Source organism: Netta rufina (assembly GCF_964035555.1).
Source record: "Netta rufina genome assembly, chromosome: 2".
Classification (NCBI taxonomy): Eukaryota; Metazoa; Chordata; class Aves; order Anseriformes; family Anatidae; genus Netta; species Netta rufina.
In genome coordinates, this window is record NC_140124.1 from 16949813 (window position 1) to 16970090 (window position 20278).

Below are 20278 nucleotides of genomic sequence, written 5' to 3' on the forward strand. Positions count from 1 at the left end.
GGAACGGCTAGGATTAGTTCACTACACCACATCACTGCTTCTAGACGTTTGGCTGTGCAAAGGGACAGGTCCAGAAAGGTGACTGGAACTGCACAGGTTTGGTTAACATGCAGAAAAAGACTGGGAGAGGTTTCCAGCAACTGTATGATTTAGATTAATATTTACATATTCTCTTTTTGGGTTACAATATTGTTTTGTTGAATATATTTCTGAGTGTTTGCATCTGATTTGTAAAGTTTTTATTGTATGCATAAAGTTTTTATTGTTTCGTGGTTTTCATCCAGAGCAAAATGTTTTAAATAAGAAAATAACTTTTCTGAGACATTTACATTTATCAGACCTGAGATTTTCAAAATGTCCTAAAAGTTATTCCAAAGTTTTTTTTTTGAATCCATTTTCTTTTGGGAAAAACAAACAAGCAAACAAACAAATTGGGTATTGCTGGTCTTTTAAAAACTGGATGCGATGTCCAGCTACACTGCGTGCTTTTTCTTGTGACATCCTTTACCACGATTATATGAACTAACAGTGGTTGTGTTTTATCTCACCTGATTAAAACAGAACACTGGATGTATAGCAGAGCACTTAGCTCCGGGAAGAAATCAAGTGGATTTGTTTATCTGCGTGTAAGATACTGCATTTGTGTTGGAGATTTAAAATACAATTGCAGAGTGCTGTGGACGCAGGCCAGCAATGTCTGGTGTTTTTAAATTCCAGTGGGCAGTAAAGACTTGTAGTTTACATTCAGTAGGCATGCTTTACCTAACAACAAGTAGAACAGTATTTCCATACCTTAGACCTTGAGTTGAGTTGAATGCAATGTTTCATTTTTAACCAGTCCAGAAAATCTCTCATTCTCGTTATCTCTTGTTCAGAAATCATAAATGCAGCAATGCATATCTTCTGCCCTTGTGTGTTATAACCCCAAACGTGCAATCAAACCAGTTGAGGAAGGTAACTGGTAATAAATGTGTGTGTATGCAGCTATAACAGGTCTACTGAGCTGCTTACCAGGCAGTGTAAAAGCAGCACTCACAGACCCTTGGTGTGTTTCAGTGCTGTGTGCTCGGCCGTTCAGCAGCCTCTGCATTCCTCCTCTCTTCCTTGGGTCCCACAAGGCAGCCGAGGCCTTGAAGCACCCGTGGCTGCAGTACAAAGCTTGCTGAGCACACACCCTGCCTCCTGGCCTTTATTCTGACTGTGTTAGGGCTTCTTTTCATCATTTCCATTTGTTCAACACCAGAGCTGGTGCTTTAGATTAATTGCATATTAGTCTGTGTGGTGCTATGCCAAACAGCTACCCACCACTTTCATTATAAACACGGGGGAGGAGGGTGTGTTTGTTATAACCTCCAGGGAATGGAACTGTGTTACTCTCTGTAAGCCTCTATTCTGTATAAATTAGGGTGATGAGCTGCGTTTGAAGGTGGTAATTCCTGCTTCTGGCTGGAAGTGGAATACTGCAACCTGCTCCTGGCTTTCTTCTCTGTTCCTGGAATGACTTTTAAGACTTCCATAATTCCTGACGTGTAACTATGAATTAGATTATTTTTCATCCTCCTTCAAGCTTACCTTGCTTATTTTATGAAGGAAGCATTTAAAAGATGGTTTGTATTTTCAAGATTTCTGTTTTACGTTCCAGTTTTGTTAGTTTTGTTGATGGACAGGGATTTACATCGAAGTTATATGATTGTATGCATGGTTGAATAAAGCACCGTGAGGAACTTGGGTATCATACTGTTTTCCATGTAAGGAACAAGTGTCCCTTAGCATGCTGTTCTAACAACAACATTAAAGTTACTCATTGTGAGCTGTAAGTACGTCGCACATGAAGTTTGACATAACCCTAAACACATCTCTTAAAGGACGCTTCATTTTCTTTTTTCTATATTTTCTACAACAGAAAAACTAGAATATATTATGAGGATATACATGAGAAAATGATCTTTCTGATTTAAGGGAAGATGCTCCTATGTGTTCTTTTATAAAATAAGAATAATAGGATAAAGAGGTAAATATTCTCGGCTTTAATAGTTTATAATTTGAAGAGATTGAAGGAATGTATGTGATAGGAAACAGAATGGATGTCAAGAAGGGAGCTGTACATAGTTGTGAAAATTATGGCAGAAAGTTTAAAAATGATAATATATCAAGTAGCTACCAGTGCAATTGAGAAAGATGTGTTAATAGAGTCATTTGGCTTTTCATGAAGCATTGCTGTTGTCTGAGAACACTCATTTTGGAGGAAAAATTAGGTGAGATAAGTAGATACAGAATATTTTATTTTTCATGGTTATGCAATTGAATACATTGGAATGAAAATATTGGAATATATATAGGATTAAAGGGCTTGGAATATATGAATTGGATGACTGAGATTCAAGATACTAACACAAGGTATATTCTAAAAGGGAATTTAATTCTGGACTTTAATGGGCTTGTCACAGTCAAGTTAGCAAAATGATTTTATATGTTAGTGGGAGCAGATGGGAACAGAAGTGGGCAGTGGAGTTGCCTGTCGGTCACGTGGCAGAACCACAGTGACAGATACTGTAAGAAAGCAGATGTAGTAAATATGAAAGATGATCAAACTAAGAGTGAGTGAGTTCAGGAGGTATTAGAAAAGAGATAGAATTAATAGAAGAGAACAAGAGCCAGGTAGACTGATGGAAGAGACTAGGAAGATGAAGGTTTTTCAATGAGCACTTGGCAGGCATGGCATGCAGTATTCTGCTAGGACAGATACTTGTTTTCTTGAACTTACAACTGGCTGAATTAACCTATGCTCTAATTTATTTATTCATTAACAGTAAAATTAAACTTTTTTTTTTAACGAGCAATGGTAGGATTTTGACTCAGTATAATTTTTAACCAAAGGTGAGTTTAAAATATGGATGTTTGGTGTCCTTCTGTCATTTAAACATGACTACATGTTCTGGACTCTGGAAAGAGGAGTTGAGGTGAGTGTGTTGAGCGTTGACTTGCTGTTCAGAACTGCCCCACTATTTTGTATGCAACTATTTTGTATGTACACTTTGGGAAACCTGAACAAAATTCTTAAGATTGTATTTCTCAGTGTAAGGTAGTTCCTAAGGTCTTCTCTTCAGATATCAAGGAAATGTCATTATCATGACTTAGACCTTAACTCTGCCTACTGTTCTAACCTATTATGTAGAGAATATCAACAATATTTTTCTTTAAGTATTTCTCTTGTAAATATTTGCTTCTTTTTTCAGTATACATTCTGCAGCTTTTAATGACATACTAAAACAGAAATAAACCTAGACCAGTATTATTTACCAACAAAATTTTCTGTGCTTTTTAGAAGGAAGTAGGCAAAATGTGTGTGCACCTTTTTTTTTTTTTTTTCTCTCCAGAAAAATCTCTACAATTTTTAGAAGATACATTCAAATACTAATTTGAACAAGGAAGGTGAATTTGCACAGGTACTTGTAAAGCTAGTACTTCCTCTGTTGAGAGCTGATCTTGCATCAGTGGGGATACAGGGGGAGAAAATCCCTTAATAAGTATTTGCAGTTGAACTGAATAAAGAATAATTTAGAAAGTTGCAGTATTCCTAGATTTCTGATATATTTACAGGGTATTTTTCATCAGTGTAGATGTTTGTCTTATTCTTTGCTCCAAAATCTTTAAGGTGGCTTTTTTGTGTTAGTGCCCTTTATACACAGAAATCAATATCCTACTAAGTAGGAAACAAAATGCAGCATTGGTTTAATTTGCATATTCCATGTAGTATTTTAACGCTTTCAAATTCTCTTCCACTTTTAATTTAAAGGCTTTCATGAATAGTAGCTCTCAATTCATTTTCTAACTAACTGGAAAAAGACGTGTTCTTTTTGGAACAGTGCCATAGCACAAGAGCATAATTGCTATTTATTTTTTTTAAATTACATGAAACCTGAAAAAGCAAAGCAATCAACTATAGGAGTGAACTTTTTAGGAACTTCTTTCTTGTGGTTGTAAACTAAAAGACTGTAAGAAGAAGGGATGGACCATCTTTTAGTCCATGGAACAATTTTATCCCAATTATACTCAGTTTGACCCAGACTCAGGATAGATCTTTCATATCTCACTTGCTCTTAACTTTTTGTTTATAAAGGCAGTTACATTCCTAATCATTACATATTAAAATGAGAAATTTATCATTTGAAGTCCCTGCTATGGTAAATTTAGTGTGTTTTAAGTTCGTATAAAATATGCCCTTTGTGGTCACTGGTATACTAAGCAGAACAATAATTATTTTAAAAGCCTTTGCCACGGTGCTAAAACTGTTTTGAAGGATGTTTATACCGCTTGTGACCTGGAGGAAATTAAACTTTTTTAACCTCCAAAGAATGCCAGTGGTGGTTCTGCCTATTTCAGCAGAGTTTATCTTCTGTTTATGTGCGCTGAAAGGATTGCCAGCTGCTAGTTTGAAACATGAAGCAGGTACATAAACAGGGACACAAGGCACGACTGTGAATCACTTCAATGCATCATGGTACAAGAGAATGTAAATTATTTGGAACACTTTGGGAGCCGTACCTGTAGCTGTGCATGGAACAAGCCGTGGACATTCTTTAAGTATTTTTCTTGGCTTCTCTTTTATTACCGTAGAATGAATAGAATTTTGGAAGTATTCTCAAGATAACTTGCAGAGTAAAGGGAAAACCACTCTCGTATGACTGGGAATGTTTTCAGATTAATTTATCCATGGACAACTTCAATATGTTGTTCAGAGAAAATACAGATTCTTTACACTAAGTTGTTTTCAATTTTTTTTAAATTGCCTTGAAATGATGAAGATACATATGCCAGAAAACTGTATATAGGATTTACACTTGCTGTTTTATTTGCAATTTATTTGAAATGTATTTGAATTCCAATTTCATGAAGCATAAACAATTTGTGTTTGTAAACATTTTCATCTAATACGTTCCTCCTTGGCTTTCCTTCAGAATATAAGCAGGAGTTAAACAAAACTAAAGCTGCAGACGGTGAAACCAGGGCAGTTTGTGTTCTTCACATAACTGTTCCCCATATTTGTTTAGGTTTCTTAAAGAAAAAAAAAAAGAAAAGTGCTTCTTATAGCTTGAAGCATACTTTTCTTGTTGTCTTATCCTTTTCTGTTTTTTCTTACATTTTCTGAGAAGTTTGTAAAACTCTAGCCTTTATTTGATAAACGGCTGATACCGTCACCTGTGCCATCTGAGGCTTACTGGATTTGGAGCGTCCTAATAGACTGCTCAGATCAAAGTGCTACTTGTTCTGTTAAAAAAATAAACATTGTAAGCCTTTATCAGCAGAGCTTTATAAAGCTGCCCTACAGTTACTGGCAAAAATTGACAATATAATTTACTATGCAGGAAGCAGCAGGCATTTTTCTACAAGAACTTTTAACATACAAAGTACTCAAAGAAAATATTGGGCTATAATAATATAAACCAAAAACTGCTTTTTCTTTGAAAATTTTATGAAACATTTCTTGTAACATGTAATTAAAAAAAATCTTAATGTAAACCTTGTCCTCTTTCCGCCATTTCCTTTGCAATTAGACTTGCTGAGGATTTTCCATCAGGGATTTTTCATTGAAATATGCGGTTTCTGCAAAGTCAACATTTTCCGCTGGAAATTGTTGGAATTTGCCTACAACTGTTCAGGTTTTGCATCTGGAGAAGCCAAACACAAATTTCAGGTCAGTTAACATCTGAGCTCCATTTGTGCTGTTAGTGCATCCCAAGCACTTGGAGGACCTTTTGGCTCTGTTCCTTTTGAGATTTGTCTTCCTGACTGAACCAATGTTTTCTGTTTTTGCTCATGTCCTGGGAGACTGTTCTCCTCTTTATGAAACATTCATGGTCACGTATGGTAACGCAGACTACAGTATGTGTTTAGAGAGCATAATTGTCCACGATTTATAACTATTTATTTGTCAGTGCTCTCTGAGGTTTGCTGATAGGCCTGGTTACAGGATTTGTGCTCTTTCATTGAAAGATTTTACTATAAAACCAGTGTAACTTTATTAATATGGTGAGCTGGACCATGATGTTCTTTGTATGTCAACTGGGAAGTTACCTACTGCTCATTTTCAAAATCAGAGCCCCAAAGTAAATCAGCAAGAACATGCTTAATTTGGGGTGGTTTGCTGTCAAATACCAGCAGTGAGAGAGAAATATTTATTTTCCACCAAAGTAATATACGGAAATTTTCAGTAAGCAGGGAACAAAGCAGTGACGGTGTGGTAAAATATTGGTGGATAGCCCGCAGATGTCCTGAGCACACCAACCATGAAGCTGGGGGAGAAGGACACGGACAGCGCTGGGGAGACTTCATTAGGAAGTGAATGAGATCCTTCTACAAAGTTTTTCCTTCCTTTACTTGCAAAAGAGAGCACCAAGGAGAAAGAAGGAGACAGAGGTGACTCCATGCACTTATTTTAATAGAAATGTCCCCATTGTTTGTTTGGATAGACGGATCGAAGGCTAATCTTATATGTGGTTTGAAAATTAATCTTTGTTCTCTCTGAGTCCTGGTGCCTGTGTTCTGCTAGAGGTTGCACACTGCTGTTTTGAAGGGAGGAATGGCTATGGATTTGGTGGAGGAAGGAAGTGAAATTTTAAGGTCAGTGTTATGCTTCCCAAATATAATGTTTTTAATGCTCTCTGATAGGTGTACAAGCTGTAAATGAGTGAAAAGGTGGGTTATTCAGTTGATTTTTTTAAATTATTATTGTTTTTTGCCATTTGCAACAGGCTGCCATTTGGGGAAGCCCTCCCTCGCATATTTTGACAACCTTGTTAGAGGGAAAATAGGTTCTATAGTTAATTCTTCAGTTTTAGAACTCAACTTGGTATTTCTATTGCCACTTGCAGCCATAATTTAAAGGAGTTTTTTTAGAAAACTTTTTTTTTTTGTTGGGGAGCTCTGGGAGAATATGTTTTGGAATGATTTTGCTACTGTAATGGAAGAAGTAAAATCAAAATTAATAGCAAAACAGTCCTTTTAAAAACAGCAAGAAAAGCCTTGATTTTTCACACCTGATAGCCAGAGAAAATTAGAAAGCAGTTGTGGCACACTCTTAATGTGTTAGGAACTGACAGAGCGTACATATAACAATACGCAATGTATCATAAACATAGATATAAAATGATATAAAGGAGATGAAAGGGTAAATATATCATAAATATATTTAAGTAACAATCATCAGATTGTGCTGGAAAGGCTCTCATTTCCAGCTCAAGTGATAACTGAGCTGGTGTCAAATGGACAGCCTGTGTTGCAATTGTCTTAGATGTGTAGAAATGAAAATGCTCACTAGCAGCCAGCGTTTAATAAACAAAACATAATAAACAGTGTTTAATAAACAAACATAATAAACACGGCTGGCTCGTGGCCAGCTGGCCTCCAGCACAGCCCCCAGGCCCCTTTCCGCGGGGCTGCTCTCCAGCCTCTCGCCCCCAGCCTGTGCGTACAGCCGGGGTTGCCCTGTCCCAGATGCAGAATCCGGCACTTGCTCTTGTTAAATTTAATGAGGCTGGAGATCACCCAGCCCTCTAATTTGTCAAGATCCTTCTGCAAGGCCTTTCCGCCCTGGAGGGAGTCAACAGCTCCTCCTAATTTAGTGGCATCTGCAAACTTACTCGGTATACATTCAAGCCCTGCATTCAGATCATTTATGAAAACACCGAAGAGAACTGGCCCCAAAATGGAGCCCTGAGGAGCCCCACTAATGACTGGCTGCCAGCCTGATGTAACCCCAGTACCCTTATGAGCCTGGTGTAACCCTATATACCCCTTTGAGCCTGACCCATCAGTCAGTTGTTAACCCATTGTTTCAGTATTGTCAGGATGCTGCCACTTCTTCAAAAAAGGAACGCATCAAGGATTGCCAAGATGCTGGAAGGGTGCTGATGTGTAAGCATTTTCCAGTCTGCAAACCATGTATTTTGTGCTCTTGGAAGTTACTTAAATAGGGCTTTACCAAGCCCTATTTCAAAAACAGTCAAGAACAATTTAGCTACGTGAATCACATTGTGAATGTAAAAGACTTTGTTCAAATTCTTCAGTATTGGTTTAAAATCAGAGGTTATTCTGCTGTGATCCACAGTTGAGGAAAAACATAGGGCTGTCATCTGGAAGAATATTAACACCTTTACCAGATGACACGGGCAGGCTGCGTGCTTCTGTGAACACTGAGATAGTTCAACTTTGGAAACGTCTCCTGGGGCTCCAAACAATGAGCGAAAGGAAACGGGAGTCTGAAGATGCAGAAAGTTCAGCTTTCTGCTGGCTGTTGCTGTCTGGCTACCAGCTGCAGGTAAACCCATCAGTTCAGATTGGTGAATCTGAAATCAAGAAACTGCATTTTCAGGCAAGGAAATTACCCTTGAGTGAAAGGAAGTTCGTATAGTCAGGAATAAAGTCCACCATTGTAAAAAGGAAAAAGTAATATGTACTTAATATTGATCCAACCGAGAAGTTGCTGTGCTAAGAACATTAATATTTAGTAGATACTAAGAACACAAAACCACATATGTATGGGATGTGTTTTACATGTTTTGAATCACTCCTGTGACCCCAGATTGCCAGCTGGACAAGCTTGAACTGTGGGGCAACCCTGTTGTAAGTACAGACAGGGCAGACACACACATGGAGTACTTCCCTTTTGTGCATACCTAACTGCTGCCTTCTCAGCCAGTGTATCATTTCTGGGCCATTTATAGAGGATGTATAGGAAAATATAACATTTGAAAAAAGAAGTAAATTAACCATGATTTTTTTTTTCCATGAATTAATACATCCGTTGGTTTCCTGGTTACAAATTGAAAATCATACTTCAATTAAAGGACTTTATTTCAGTTTTCTTACTATCAATGTCAAAGGTTTTTTGCTTCCGTTGATCGAATAGTGCAAGTGATTTTCAGCAGCAAAGGTAAAAGATGTTCATTTTTTTGGAAGTTAACCGATTTCTTTAATATCACGTACTATGTGTATTTAACTTGGGGAATTTTATTCAGAGTAGAAAATCTCTGATCCTTGCAGGAAAGTTGCTTAGATTGTTGCACCTTTGGAAGGAATTTTAATCCTTTGCTGCCTGGGACATGGTTACTGGAGTTTGCGAACTCACACTGCTGCTACTGCCAGAAAAGAAATACTACATTGTTATCCCAGCCATACTCTGTTCACTTCAGCAGCACAAGCAAGTTTCTGCTGCCTGTAGTTTTATTGCTTGCTTCTAGATGATGCCTCATGTTTTAGCCAGGCTCAGTTCTACTGCCATAACTGCTCTCTCCCGTTAGCTCAGATGCCTGCTCAGACGCCTGCTGCCCTCTTGTCACTCATGTACCCAGTGATTCCTGTGGCCTTTGCCCTGGGTCAGGCTTGGGGTTACCCACGCTGCCCTTTTCTAGCGGCTGTTGTACTGCCCATTTGCTGGGGAGTGGAGCTAGGGGATGGCATTCATAGGTGCCTCCACTGCAGCGATTCTCTGATTCCTTTTTTGTGCCCAGAGCCCGTATGCCATCACCATTGTGCCTCGGCTTTCTGCTGCCTTCAGCCTCCTTCAGTGGATTCAGTCTCTTCCCAGCTCTTTCAGCTTTTCTTTGGTATCTCTGGATGGCTTCACTCACTTGGTTTTAACTTTACACAAGTTACTCTCATAAATCAAGTGCTGAATAATTTTTCCACCAACGTTTTCAGTTTTTCTTTTTGTATTTCTTCTGTCACCTTTCACAAAGGAAAATTAGGTATGGCTGCAGCCCTCTAACATAAGAGCCATAAGGGTTGAGGGGCACGCCTCTCTGCTTGCAGGTGAAGTTTCCCTTCTCCTCCTATGTACTTCTCCATTCCAGCTTCGGTAGAAGTAACTATCACCAAAACAAAGCAAAGAGGTGGGAAAATGTCATTTTCACCCGATACAACTCAAGCTATCAAACCGAGCTGCCAGGAAATGTGGCCTGTGCTGGTGATCCAAGCTGTGGACTGACAGCAAAGTCATGGGCCGTTCTGTTGCATTTTGCTGACTCTGCTACCAGGACAGCAATCTCCACCAGAAGCAAGGTAATGAGCAGCTGGATTGGCAGTGTCTTAATCTGCTGCAGCTGGTTGCTTTCCTGAAGGTTAGTTGGAATACTCACAAACTTTATTTCTAAAACCTTGACTATTAATTACTTAATTTTCTAATCTTACTGTTTTTCAATTAGGTAAAGAAAGGGATTCTGTTGTTTCTTTGTCCTTTGTCTTCCATCTTTGTTTAACTTGCTATTTTCTAAAATGTTTTTTCTAGAGTTGCAAATGCAAGATATTTCCGAAAAGTAGAGCTTACATAGAGATTTTTTTAATAGTGAGAATTTTAAAACTTATAAGGAGCTGTGTTCAAAAGTCAGGGTTACTGGAGGTATTTTTAATCTTATGGCTCTCAAAATATAAATAGAAGAAAAAAACATATGAAATTTGTCATTGTTTTATAGAAGTAAAAATGTATTTGGTGTGGTTAAATGATACATGTTTTTCAAAATAATACTGTTTTCATTAATAACATTCTCAATTTCAGAAAGCATTTGAAGTTTCAGAACAGTTTAAGAAAAAGATCCTTCCATGTTTTTAAAGTCAGATTTTCTTTGTGTAAGTTGAGAGTGTAAAATGTCAATTTATAAACTGTGAAATGACCAGTGATAGTTTTAATATGAAAAATACAGCAAAAGTTATTAGACATTTCAGAGGTCTGATGAAAGTATTCATTTCCAGCTAGATCATGTCTAAGAATTTAGCTGAACATCAATATTTATATTTAGGTAGTGCAGGAGTTTGAATCATACCTTCTTTCAAGTTCTAAATATGGACCCTGTTTACATTAGTGAATCATAAGCGTAGAACTTAGGGCTGAAATAAAATCTTTTTCTCCAGCGGTGATTAAATATGCATGACCCTCATCATATGTGCATAGTTCTGCAGATTTGTGTATTTCAAAACAAAAACAAAATGTAAACAAAAAAATGTCATCTGCACATCTTGCAAGTTTCTTGTGCTAGGCAAAAATGAGTTCCATGGAGTGTAAATGCAGTCAGTTCATCACTTCTTATGTACAAAAAGAGAACATTACCAGCTTTACCTTCCCTTGTGCATTCCCTACACCATTATTCTGTGTAAATCTTGTTCAGGATGGAATCCAAGTTTTTTTTCTTGGCACTCGTAATTTGTTTGCTCTTTAAAAAAAAAGTTCCAAACTTTTATATATAGTCTAGTCTGATGCATAATTTTTTGGACGAAGCATACATTTTATTAAATGCAGAGCACTGAGAAGCTGCTGAAGAAACGGCCCTTTGCTCTGTGAATATGGTCATTTTTTCATGTGTTTGAAATGTATGGAAGTTCTCCTGAGGACATACGCCGATCATCTTGAGTTGAAACATCAAGTGAAATAAAATAGTTTTATAAATTTTGCTTGCAAATTAATCATTGTGCAATGTCTCTGCTGCTGATGCTATTCAAGAGCAACTACAGTGGACAGAGGATACTGTGTTAAAGCAGCAGCAATGAAGATAATCACTATAGAAATCTTAGTGTGTTCAGCGTACAACATGAACAAGTTTGTGATGACAGAAGCTCTTCTTGAAACCTGACTGAGAAATGCTTTCTGGCCTGGGTGCTCTTACTTCAAGCATGCACCTTTGCTCTGAAATAAAATAATAGTAGAGTTTGGGGAAAACCGTAGTACACGGTGGTTTGATGTGTTTTTCAGGAGGAGGAGGGAAGGGCCTGATAAGTTCCAGTTGTGAATGAAGAAAAGCATCAGAAGGACCAGACACTGATTGGCATTGCTTTGTAGGGCTCTTTGGCGTGCTGTGTCCAGAAGGCTGATCTGGCAGCAATAGCAGGGAAGCATCTTATTAACACTGATGGCATCAGTGGGTTCAGTATTGGGTGGAGGCTGTTTTGCAAGTTTCGTTGTCGGGGGTAGTTTCTTTTGAACATATTTTAAGGTGCTGCCTTTTACTATGGAAATGGTACGTTAGATTAGTTTCATCTGTTTTCTCTATCTGCCCGATTGATTTTAAACTGCAATATAGAACCTCATTAAACTGAACCAGTCTGTGAATGTGCCCTAGCTTTATGTGGAAAAATGTCGTTGCAGAATACTAGTTTCAGAAGTCTTAACTGTAAGTAGCTCAAAGTAAAAGCAAACACCACTTCTGTTTTAGTGTATCTTTGATATTTCACATACATCTTTAGAGGACCACGTGTGATTGCCTGGATTTTACATGTGTAAGGCTTCAAAATACACATTTCCAGGAGGAACCATAATTGCTAGCCTGAGGTTTTTAGCTCAGACCTGAAGTAAAACTAATCTTTGGTGGGAGGGAGCTGGTGGATATTGATGGTGCATAGTACAAGCCGATAACTGTATCTTGGGAAGAAAACCAGCAATAATTAGTTACAGTGTTAAAATGTTTTTATCAAATTGTACAATATGGATAGAAATCAGCAAGACGACAGCAAATTCTCGTGAAGCAGACCTGATCTTCTGTGTTTATTCTGCTGAAGACCTGACTTCAACAAACTTCAGAGTTTGAGGATTGCTATGTGCGCTTTCTTGTCTGCTTTTGCCATGATAATTTGTAGCATTGCCTGGAAATTCTTTCAGTTGTTTACAGTCTCCTTCAATAAGGAAAAAAATCCTGGAATAGCATAATAGAAGTGTCATGTGTTTTCTAAAAACATTCGCATCATCCTTGAGAACATAAGGTTTTGGATTATTTGTATGCTCAGTCTAATGTTATCTTCTTAAGTAGAAAGTAAACCAGTATTAGAGAAATGTAGCCATTTTCCATTCTTCTTTACTAAGGCATTTTTTCTTAATCACCATTGTAATTGTTATAATAGATTCATTATTGCAGTTGTTGCTCTGACACCTTCTGATGCCATCCATGTCACCGAGGTCGATGTGTTCTGCTTAACCTTAAACATTTCAACTTTTTGCAAAACACTTTATTTGTATGGCAGGGAAGGTTATCAATTTGCAAGTCAATTCTTTTTCAGACTATAACTTTTGTAATAATAACTCTTTGGACAAAAATATGTCAGATCAAAATGTAAGATATTCAAGTGTTTAGGAGCAACTACTTGAAAACAGAAGCAATGGAAAGCAGTAACTGCGATAAAAAGCACGGCTGTTGCTGTTGCTCCTGTTGTAATGCATAGTTTCCACCACAGAAGTAAATGCATTACTTGACCATTGTTCACCAGTCTAAAAGGTATTACAGATCATGAAGACTTTTCAAAATAGAAATGAACTTGAGGAGTTCTTTATCTAGAAAGAGATTTTTCATTTATTTTGTTATTATTACTTCATCCAGTGAATGGTGGATTATAGGGGAGATTTTCTTAGAGCCTTAGGAGAATAAGCTTTCCAACTTCCTTTGAATTTCAAGACGCTTGAGTTTCTGCAAGGCCATAAGTTATTTTGTTTTCAGGATTGAGCGTTTTGTCACAACAAAGTTTGAAAGGCCTTTCTTTGAAAAATCGATTGGCCAAGCTGTGCATGAACTGGAGAAACTACAAAGAGAAAGAAATGGGGCAAGACATGTGACAGGTGGTTGGTAAGCCAAATCATTTGAGCAATATGTTCCTCAATCTCAATCATGAATTCCACAATAAATTAAACATTCCTAGGATAATTTGGAGCTGGTATGAAAGGGAGCTGGTATGAAAGGGATCCAGTAACCAAGTAAGCTTCCAGAGTTCCTCTGAAGGGAATGGTTGGGAAACAGCTTAATGTTATGCACCTGATGCTGGAACAGAAGTACTGGAAGATGCTTATTTTGCTTATTTGATTCATAGGACTGCTTGGTTTGTTGAAGAAACTTATCTTGGAGGAATAGAGTGTTGTTCTTGCTTTTGGAGACTTGAGTTTTCTCCTGATCATTATTCTTGTAATTTCAAGCTAGTGTGCAGAGCACTTAGTATTTTCATAGAAATGAAGACTCTGCAAATCATCCACAATTTACTTAGGTGCACACATTGTGTGTGTGAAAATACATACTTCATGGAGGGAATTCTTTGTCACTCCTTGACAAAGAGTCCCTCCCCAGCTTTCCTGTAGGCCCATTTAGGTACTGGAAGGCCACTGTAAGGTCTCCCCAGGGCTTGTCTGCTCCAGGCTGAACAACCCCAGCTCCCTCAGCCTGTCTTTGTAGGAGAGGTGCTCCAGCCCTCTAATCCTTGTGGCCCTCCTCTGGACTTGTTCTAATACATCCATGTCCTTTTGGTGCTGGGGGCCCCAGAACTGAATACAGCACTCCCGATGGGGCCTCACGAGAGCAGAACAGTGGAGGACAATCCCCTCCCTCGCCCTGCTGGCCACGCTGCTTTTGATGCAGCCCAGGATCTGGTTGGCTCTCTGGGCTGTGAGTGCATGTTGCCAGCTCATGTCAAGCTTCTCATCCACCAACACCCCCAAGTCCTTCTCCTCAGGCCTGCCATCAATCCATTGTCCATACAGCCTGTATTTATGCTTGGGATTGCCCCGGCCCAGATGCAGGACCTTGCGCTTGGCCTTGTTGAACCCCATGACGTTCTCACAGGCCCACTTCTCAGGCCTGTCCAGGTCCCTCTGCGTGGCATCCCTTCCCTTCTGCATGTCAATCACACCACACAGCTCGGTGTCAGCATCAATTTTGCTGAGGGTGCACCCAATCCTACTGCTAATGTCACCAACAAAGATGTTAAACACTGCCAGTCCCGGTAGTGAGCCCTGAGGGAGCACCACTGGTTACTGAGCTCCACCTGGACATTGAGCCATTGACCGCAACTCTGTGAGTGCGACCATCCAGCCAATTCCTTACCCACCGAGTGGGTACAAATTCCATTCAATCTACCTGCATCATGTCAGTAGAGCTGGTAGAGTCAGGCTGTGTATAATAGAAGTCTGCTTTGTCTTTCATGACCTTTTCAGATGCCAGATAACTTACTGACTGTTAATGTTTCCAGGCTTTGCTCTCTGTGCATGATACTGTTGCTCAGAAGAACTATGATCCTGTCTTGCCCCCCATGCCTGATGATATCGATGAGGAAGAAGACTCGGTTAAAATAATCAGACTTGTCAAAAACAGGGAACCATTGGTAAGTCTTCCTGTCATTTGTTTTTGTGGGTGTTTGTTTTTGTGTGCAGGGTGTGGAGTGTTCAGGTTATAAATGCAAATGGGTTAGAAAAGTGAATAGACAGCCATTGTGCATGTTTATTCCTAACATTCAGTAATGTACGTTTGTATTCCATTTCCATTTATTAGTATTAAAGTATGTGAAATGAATAATAAGAATTTGTTCATTCACAGTGTTTGAGCATTATATATGTGGGCCAGTCTGAGCATTTATATATGTAATATATTCATCTTTTATCTTGAATTTGCATCATGAACTTGTTTTAAAATGAGAGGGAGAATGAATCCCCAAAGAAATCTTGACCTTTGTTATGAACTGTGCCTGTGAGCATTCATGTAAAAAAAATGTGACCTTTTGATACACTGAAAATAAAGCATAAAAACATATTTTAAAATGCTTGAATTGAAATCTGGGCAAATTTAAGATGTCTGTTGTTGTACTTTGGATTATGAATACTAGAAAGTTAATATCTTCATGGGGATATCTGGAAAAATGAAAGGACTAAACCTAGGTTGTATTACAAGAATATTAAAATGTTTTACTTGATTTGGTTATTTTTATTTGCTGTAGAGTGGGAGTCATCTTGAATAAAATTTACCTGTGTTCTTTTTCTCCTGCAAATCAGTAAGAGCTTTGTTTTATGCTATACTGAGTATTTGTTTTAATGGATTGCAATCATGAGGAAATATCTGCAAAATAACTTCGAGAAAGCAATGATTCTGCACTTGAAATAACAGTGGCAAAGTGATTCCTCTGTTAGACATACAAGGAGAGCATGCCTCTCAGTAGACATCTTACCATCACTCTTGATGGATTTCTGGCATCAATAAACAAGAAATAAGTTTTAGTATTGACTGTAGATGCCCGTTGGCATAATGAAATGTTTGGCCATATGGAAAGTTTTTGCTTTGTTTTAACATATTAAATTTTTTTTTTCCAAATGTTTAAATCATAGCTTCAAGCTTTCCTCTTTCTTTAATCTAAGAAATTCTTTGAGGAAGAGAACAAACTTGTTTTAGGATTTAGTATCAGAAGGAGTATTAATTCTGAAAGGTGTGAACAAGTCAGAAAATACAGTATGAGATGAGCATGTGAGAGAACTCAGTTCTTCTGTTTGTTAGGACTGTTTGATTTAATTACCAATGTGAAAACAGCCTTACAGTGGAATCCATGGTAGACTTGTTGCTATGTTATGTCTGTAGAAAGAGGCTAATTGCAGCCTACGGTTACTTGACAGTGAGGAGCTTTCAAGGACAATAGAGTCAAACTCTTCTCAGTGGTGAAAGATGCTAAAACACGGGTCAGTGTTTTTTTCATCAAGCTACAGCCCTAAGATGCTTCGACTGAGAATTAAGAAAAACATGTCATTAGGTGGGAAGTACAGCACTGGAGGAGACCCACCGGAGACGTTGTAGAGTCTCCAAACCGTCCTGGTCTGCCTTCACAGTCGTCCTGTGCTAAGCAGGAGATTGGTTTCAATGACTTCTAAAGCTTCCCTTCGATCAGTGTTTCTAAGATAGCACATTATCTGTATGGGAAAGGAGTGTCTGTGGTCTCACATCCCCAGCCTATCTTTCTGTTTTATTTTTGTTGGAGAAGAGCTTATGGTGAGTTCTGGTTTGCATGCTGCTTGTTCTCCAAGAAAACTTCCAAGAACACTGCGTGGTGTCTTCCTCATTCTCTGTAAATCCCCTTCATTCTGGTTTAACATTATTGATGTTGATGTCACGTACTGACTCTTTGTGGTCACTTACTGTTTTGCCACCATCACCACAATACACAACAAACTTGTGTTTTTCTCTTCACCAGATTGTTATTATTTTCTTAAGTATGAGTGAGAAGAAACATGCGTGGTAACTCAGATAAGTTACCAGATAAATCACTTATCAGAGTAGGCACAGCAGAATAATCAAAGACAAGGTTTTTGCTAGGTATTTTAGAACCGTTGTGTTTATGTTTCCTGAAGTTGCTTTACTAAAGAAAAGATACACCATGATCTACCTTTACTAAACTATTTAAAATTTCATTTTCTATTTATTTCCATGTCTTTTTAATTTCTTTCTCTTCAGAGCTTGTTTTAAAGTCTTGCATATTCTTGGCCGAGCGCAGATCAATGAGTCTCTGTTCAGCTTATCTATTCGCACTACTTCAGTGTCATGGTTTTGGCTGGGATAGAGTTAACTTTCTTCATAGAGAGTTACATGATGCTCTGTTTTGGATTTATGATGAAAATATGAAAATTGTGGTGATCACACACTTCTACTCTGCTCGTACACGTGGCTTTTGCTTTACCGGGTGAGCTGTCTTTGTCTCATCCACGAGTTCTTGCCCTTCTCCCTTTCTGATTCTCTTCTCCATCCCACCTGGGCAGAGTGAGCAAGCGGCCATGGGGTCCTGAGCTGCCCACTTGGGCTAAACCACAAGAACCAGTCATAAAGGCTGGCTTCCACTGCATACATACATCAGAATTGTTTCTACTCAACTTGAGAATGGAGGTACCATACGTTTTTTTTTCTGGGGTGGAAATTGCCTGGCTTCTTGACTTGAAGATACTGAGCTCTTTGAACTTTCTTTCACCTCTGATACCTTTTCTTCCTCTGTAAGCAAGCAGCAGAGATTGCTCCTCTGCAAAGCAGCTAGCTTTGCATCAGCTGCGAGTCCTGGAAGTTCTTGACTTTGAACATCTCCTTTGGCTTACTTTCAGCAGTAATCTGTGAAGTGAATTACGCACTCTCTTAACTTCTTCAGAGTGTATCTAGTGACCTTTTTAAAGTAAAATTACACCACGTAGCCTCTTGTATTTGTTCGCACTTGTCTCAGAGTTAAGCAACTCTCACTGGTGTTAATCACATATTAACAAAGCCTGAGTTCCCAGGAGTAATCATCTCACAAGAGGGAAACTGGGTTTGTGGGAGGGCCTTCTGTTTGCCAGATTTCATCAGTTCAAAAGTCACCGCTGAACTTTCCTCCAGTTTTTTTTGCAAGAGATGATTTAAACTTTTGGTTTGTCCATCCACAGTTTTTTTTTTTTTCCCCTTCTTTCTTTTTTCCTTAATGCTTTATTAGCAAATGGCATTCTAAGAGTTTCTCGCTCAAGTGAGGTGAGATCACGTGTTAGGAGGTTTTACCTAAACAAAGTAATTTAGAATGTCTCTGAACCTTATAGAGAGAGAATTAAGAGACATTTCTTTCCAGAGATAGTTAAAAATTCCCCTGACTGTAATTTGTCTTTTTGTCACGTAGCTTGGAGGGTTTTTACCTAAACTCAGAGTCTGTTTCTCTAGGACTTCTTCAGTCTTTGCCATTTTCCTAGTTAACATTCCTGATACCCAGCATGTACACCTGGGGTATCCATAGTTCAGCTACTGGCCACTCACTGCTTCCAGCTTTGAAATGATAGTCCTGGTTTATTAGTGCTGTCGTGATCTTGTTCTGAACAGGATCCTTCTTCATGTCCAGATGATTTCTTCTTCATCACGTAAGTTCATTTCACATAAATTTAGTCATTTGGAAAGCAATGATCTGTGCTGTGTCTACAGTCAGGAGAAAAACAGGCAGCTCCAGAATGAGCCATTCCATCTGTTCAAGATGCCCGTCTTGACGAAAGGATGATTCATTCTCTGGAGCTGCCTGTTTGTTTTCATTAACTGCAGGAGGAGCCTGGACACCTAGCTTGAGCTAGATACCTGATTTCCATAGCTGAACTTGGGTGAAACAAATTGTGGTGTTTAAAAATAGTGGCATACATGTTCTGCCAGTGCAGATTCCCCAGTTCTTCCTCTAAGTCCCCATAGCTTGGTTCTTGTCAGTGAATGAACCCGACCAACTATTTTATAGGTGGTGTTAATTTGGGGATAGGAAAAGCCTTGGTGTGCACAGTCTGCATGTGCATGGGCATCAGCTTCTAAATAACTGTTCAATGTAAGGTAGGTAGCTGCTGTTTGTAAATGCATTTCCAATAAAGAATGAATTAAAATAAGTCTGACTGAAGTAGTTATTTGTATTCAACATCTGCATGTGTTTTTATTTAATAGAAAAGTATGCAAAAATATTAATGATCTTTCAAACTCTCTTACTAGTAACTTTTTCTTCCTATAAAAAATCAAGGCTTAGGACATTTGTATTGTGGAACCAGCAGATAAATGGGTGAACTAATAAAGCTTACGTCAGTGAAACCCTGAGTGGTGCTCAACAACCAGTTTTACTACATTAAAAATAATTAAAAAAAAAAAAAAAAAAAAAAGAAATAGTGAAAGAGCCTTGCTAAAGGAGCTTGTATTTTAGTGTTTTTGCATGGTATACCTTTAAACATTTTCTCAGTCTGATCACCATATGGCTCCCAAACTCCTTATTTTTCCCTTTAAAAGTATTTTAAACTGAGCTATGCTATTACATCTGTATATGTCTCATTTAGGGTAACTTACACTTTTGGCTAGCAACCCTGAAAATATTTTCCAGCTCTCAAGGTCCAGCCTAACCTTCTTCCATTTTTAAAGCTCTAAATGAGGAGCTGCACTGCACATGTAACTGAAAGTACTGGAGCTGAACATCTCATAAGGAGAAATCCTTGCCAGATTATATATACCTCATACTTTAAGCAGGGCTGGCAGCAGTACAAGAGAAGCTGCTTTTTCAGAAAATCAACTCTTCAAGTGCTCAAAAAGAAATCCATTTGTTTGATGATTTCTTTTTAAGTATTCTAAATTTGGAGTGAAGGAGAGGTTAAAGAACTCTCTTTTTTTCTTTGTGTGCCACAGGTACGGCAGCATGCGTAAACTCGAACGCTGCTGCCTATGGGCCTCACGCTGAGATTGCCATAAAGAAGTTGTTGGTGGTCACCTTGCTTGGGTTAAATACTTTTCCTGTAAATTTTACCTTGATTTTGTGCTTTGTGTGAAAATTCCCAATTACCTTTTACATTTACTGGGACATTTTTCAAATGCTGGGAGTTCATTTTGTGCCGGTATAAGGGTAGTGGGACTTGCCTAAAGCATTAAGTGATCGCTCCGCTGTGACACGAGCCTGATCATCGCTTCTGCATCTCACCTTGGTCCATACTGCAAATTCCACACTTTTTTTTTTCCAGGGTTTGTCCAAAAACAAAGAGAAGGGGAGTAAC

The 20278-nt window shown here is 38.5% G+C and overlaps 1 protein-coding gene across 2 annotated transcripts in view; it reads left to right on the forward strand.

The window, feature by feature from the left end:
• Positions 1 to 20278, forward strand: part of MPP7 (MAGUK p55 scaffold protein 7) — a 148108-nt gene that overhangs the window by 89758 nt on the left and 38072 nt on the right. For both annotated transcript variants that reach the window (XM_084282410.1, XM_084282409.1), the window contains one exon: positions 14989 to 15120. In XM_084282410.1, the coding sequence (XP_084138536.1) occupies positions 14989 to 15120 (132 nt within the window). The remainder of the gene's footprint in view (positions 1 to 14988; positions 15121 to 20278) is intronic.